At 43.9% G+C, this 4,745-nt stretch overlaps 2 protein-coding genes across 2 annotated transcripts; one reads left to right on the top strand and one right to left on the bottom strand.

The window, feature by feature from the left end:
• Positions 1–147: 147 nt before the first annotated feature.
• On the bottom strand, positions 148–740 carry Pmar_PMAR002312 (hypothetical protein; the record flags this gene model as incomplete). The annotated part of the gene is made up of 1 exon (XM_002779868.1): positions 148–740. A coding segment is annotated over one exon (384 nt), but the record flags the coding sequence as incomplete, so codon positions are not given.
• A 724-nt stretch (positions 741–1,464) lies between these two features.
• Pmar_PMAR002311 (hypothetical protein) lies at positions 1,465–2,135 on the top strand (the record flags this gene model as incomplete). The annotated part of the gene is made up of 3 exons (XM_002779867.1): positions 1,465–1,603; positions 1,804–1,919; positions 1,971–2,135. 3 exons carry the CDS (start codon positions 1,465–1,467, stop codon positions 2,133–2,135), a joined length of 420 nt encoding a protein of 139 aa, XP_002779913.1.
• Positions 2,136–4,745: the final 2,610 nt, after the last annotated feature.

The following is a 4,745-nucleotide window of genomic DNA, read 5'->3' as shown; positions in this document are numbered from 1 at the left end:
TTGACTCCTGAGCTCAGCTGAGGAGAGCAAACATATATTCCAACACTGCTTACTGTATTGGTGTTTCACCCGTTTTACGTGAAGTAGCGTAAGACTCCATGAAAAACGCGATATTTGCGCCTTGGAATAGTCGTGAAATGTGTTTTTCATATCACTAGGGTGAAACTTCATTGATACCAACACTACGTCAAATGTGTTTCCACCATCACTGTGTTGGGCACAGTAGACCTTATAGGTGATATTTCGTGCAATGCAAATAATGGATACACTGTACGTTCGACTCCTCCAACGTCGAAAGGAATGCTACAAAAAGGGCGTCAAAAATGAACCTAGTGGTGCAGTTTTACAAGAACTTTCATAATCGTGTGACGACCGCACGCTTCCACCAGGCGTACGAGGCCAATACGAAGGGCAACCTGGGTATTTCTAAGATGTTGTTCATGACAAATATAAGAGTCCATTTGCCTATTGCTGGATCGATACGATCGACGTCCACAAGGCGATCTAGATTGACGGCTTTCATCACAGTAAGAGCTTTATTATAGAGCTCGGGTCGACAGGAAACCGAGGTGTGACAGAGGGTGACACCGAGAGTGTACCATATACCGTACCAAGTGAGAAAGGGCAGACCTTCGGCCTTCACCACAGTTAGAGATTTGCTCAGTGAACTCTTGACTTGAAGACTGCGATAGAACGATTGATGATTTCGCAAGGTTAACCTTAACATCGGAGGGGTTTGAGATTAACTGAAAATTTACCTACGTTATTTCGAAAAATTACCTAAAAATTTACCTACGTTATTCTTCCCGAATCGAATACGAAATGCATGTTGAGTTTCCTCAGTTGAGCTCAGGAGTGAGAGTTTTCACACGCTGAGAGGTATAAGTGTATAGAAACCAACATATATTGTCATCGACACACACATATATTCCCATACTGATCGAACTAAGGCGACCAGCAGGGACAGCTATAGTAAATCATAATAGCCCCGTCGAGTTCCTAGATCCATCAGAGAACATTTTCAAGACAGATTTACCCTAGAAAGTTGGTGTTCAGGTCGACAATATGTGACTTCCAAAAAATCGCATCTTACATGATCGTAGACAAGCAGCGACTATGTGTTGTGTCACCATTGGCTAGCACAACAGTGTAACACTAATTTGGTTACTTATAGTGTTGAAGGCTTTTTCAAGGAAAAGTGTCAATGCTATGTATAGGCTTGGCACTATAGGAATTTCGATCATGGGTGTGAACGAGGTACATAGCCCGAAGAGTTAGGTTCCGGAATGGCGAAATGATTTAGCGCTCGCCCGAAAGTACTCCAACGTTGCACAAAAGGGAAGATGTGGGGCGGTTGTTTCGACACTTGTTTTTGGCATTTCGTTGAGTATTCGACAGGTGGCGGTACTGAAGGGTTCTGATGCAGTATTATTGAAAAAATCCTCCAACTAAATATCCCTCTAAATGACAATGGACAGATCGCCGGATTCGGTTTCCTGTTTGTCACTGTCTTCCCCTCGTCCGACTCTAGCGCCTCGTGGGTCGTCAGTGGATACTGCTGACTCGCTGAGTTCGCCACGCTCGGTTCGATCGGATAGAAACGGTAAGATCTCCATGGGTAACGGTTGGATCCTCTTTCTATAGAGGACACGTAGTTCAGCATTCTCCAATCGCGTTTTTTCACCTATAGTTCGTATATTCTACCATGTTAGCCGTGTATAATTCAGTTTCCATTCGAGGAGCTGATACTCGAGTCGATTCTCTCTCATACAGCGTCCGGATTGATATGGTGTGTTTCCTCAGGTAATGAAATTATTGCTCATTCCAAAGACCACAGTATCTCCTTCGCTGACGAGATCCCTGATGATTATGGGAGTCCCCAGTCGCTGGAGACGGTGATCCCTGTTGAGTGTTATAAAGTGAGTAGTTCTCTGTCTTCGACCATTGGCACATGTTTGTTTTTATTTTAGGAATTGAATCGCTCTCTCAGCTTCGAGCCTCGTGACACGGAATACCCCGAGAAGCGTCAGAGCTGTATGGGCGGTTTCAAGGAGTTCCTCCACCTCCTCTTCTCCGCGAGTGACCCCATGGAGGAGGACTTTGCGGCTTTGCGGTCTGAGTCGTATTATATGTAAGTTGAGTCCATCAACACACCGCATTTTTTATGAAGACGTAGTTCCTTTGATGGACGTATTCAACCCGCACTGAGATAATAGCTCTCAGCTGCAGATTCACGATGCTCGCTGCCTTTCATCATTCAACTACTCTTTCATCAAGTTGTTCACTGGGGTGGTCGATCGTGTGTTTTCATACTCGAAGTCCACCACTTTCATCAGTATAGTTTAGTTGTTGTATACAACTGTTGCTCTTGCGGCAGTGTTTCTTCTCCGATGGACAAGCTACTGAGTATTTATCGTTCTCTGTATTGTGAGAGTTGCCTCTTGAATATTACCTCTGAACTTCCTCTTGTCCCACGAGACCAGTTCCTTAGGAATTTCTAGTAGCCACTCGGGGTCCACGGTGGTCGCCATTCATAGCGTCATTTGAGATTAGCGACCTCTGTTACTCAATAGGTCTCGCATTCAGAGTTCCCCATGTTTCTTTGGGTTTAGCTTGTTTCTGTACTTATCCGAGTAACAATAACTGTTCTATCTGTTTCTGTATGGAGGACAGTAGCAAACATAATGCTGCTGTTCCTCGTGGTGGTGTTTCACTGCGACCTATAGGCCCCCCTGAAGTGCTCTTGATGGTTGATACGGCGTGGGTGAGTGTATGTATGTTACATCGTATTAGTCAACGTGGTCAATGTGATCACTCATCGCATTGTGTATTAATGATCAAAATCATACCAAAAAAGTTTTCTTCTTTTCCTAGTTATGGTTGATGTAGTCTCCATGTGGAGCGTCGCTCTCCCGTCTCCTTTTATATTAATACACCTGTGATACTTATTAGTGTATTTTCGTAAGACGAGTCCCAAGCGTATAGCTCGTTCGAGCCCGCTTCACAAGCTATTGTCAGTGATGCATCCGATGCTGTTCCTGTATGTAAGTAGTGCAGCAGTAGTGCCCATCGTGGCCCATATACCTCCTGTGTCGTTCCCCGGTTTGAGGGATATGCGACGACAACATAACATCTGGTTTAACGAGGTGATTACCAACGTTCTTCAACCCTGATCATATGTTGTCATTTTATTGTGAAATCGATCTTCCAGTGAGCGATGGTTGTCTAAGCTCGCCCCTGGTTTGTTCGTTGTCACTGTTGTACTAGTCAATGTGTTTGATGTTACACTTGTTAGTTTTACTTTGTCGTTCCTGAGTGGTGTGCTCGTTTCTAGTGGCGTATTTTTGCCAGTTTCGAGCTATCTTCCGTCTACTCTTGTGATCACGTGGATATCGGATAGAAGTAGATGTTGTTGAGTTATAATTGGAAGCGGTTTTTCGAGGGACAGTCTATTTGTGGCAGCTGATATGAGTACATGCTTGTCATGTAGTAGTGTTTGACTTTAGTTGAGGTTAGCGATTTCTTTTGCGCTCTTATGGCGAATTGATCAATTCTATGCAGTTCGTTTGTACTCCAACATTATGAAAGATCCGCTTGTCAGCCGTAAATCTGAGAAGGCATTTCCACGTAGTGGAATTTTGAAACATTTTGATGATGATAGCTCAGTGTGTGAGGACAGTCTTAAATACCACAGCTTGGCATCAACATCAACACTAGATAGTCTTTTTCTCGACTCGTCTGATGAAAGTAAGTTTCCACAGAAAAATCAGATGAGATTTTTTTCGGTAGATATGTCTCCGAGTGGTGATACTGCCAGGCATGTGAGGTTCCCTGATCAATGTCCCGGCTCACAGATTTCTCTGGAAGAAGTATGTTTTGTACCAAGTGTGAAGGTAAGAATGTTCAACGCTAGTTTCTCTAGGATTTGTGAACGTGAGTGCTCTTATAGTGGTAGAACCCCCTTGACGATCGCTGCGTGCTCTCGCTGGAAAATAGACAGCCTTCAGTTTGCTAACAGTGTGCAGGGGACTATATCAAAATTTTAAGGAGATTTTCGGAAAATCTCGGAAAGATCATTTTATAGTTTGATACATTCAGTATTCATTCAGGATTTCACCTACGCCACCACATATCGTCCTGATGAGTTGCTCATCGGTTCGTCGTCCTGCGGATCGACTTGCATTACTGCACTGGGACTCCTTTTAGACTGTCTCAATGGGACAATGGGTACCCGCAAGAACAGAATTCCAAAATCGTATCTAAATTAGATTGTCTTGTTCCCGTCGTTAAACCTGACGTTATTACACGCATTATACAACATCGCTGGTAGCGCTCTAGTAGGAGCACTCATTCATTGATATAATTCTTCGCTGGACTCGGGATGGTACGATTCGAATTATATGTAACCCGCGCATTCGTGGCGGCTCATACGTAGTCTACGCCGTAGTGCTTCTCCGTCTATTATTAGTGCTTTTGTCATCTTTGTCTATCATTCAGTTGAATAGGATTTTCGACGTAGTAATAAACCAGGAATGCCAACTAGTTTCAAGTTCCTCATATAATGCTGCTCTTGTTGCTGGTTATAGTACACCCGTGGTTGATGCGCAGGTTGCGGTGCCACTGGTTACAATTTCTGTTGTGTTCACTTGAGGGTGGTATACAGTGCGAACCGAACAGTTACATTCTCGAGATGGTTTTCTCCAATTCGACATTATCACCACAGACTACGGAACGTTTCTAAAACG

The sequence above is a fragment of the Perkinsus marinus genome, assembly GCF_000006405.1.
Source record: "Perkinsus marinus ATCC 50983 genomic scaffold scf_1104296945236, whole genome shotgun sequence".
Lineage (NCBI taxonomy): Eukaryota > Perkinsozoa > Perkinsida > Perkinsidae > Perkinsus > Perkinsus marinus.
This window is presented reverse-complemented; position numbering and strand designations above follow the sequence as displayed.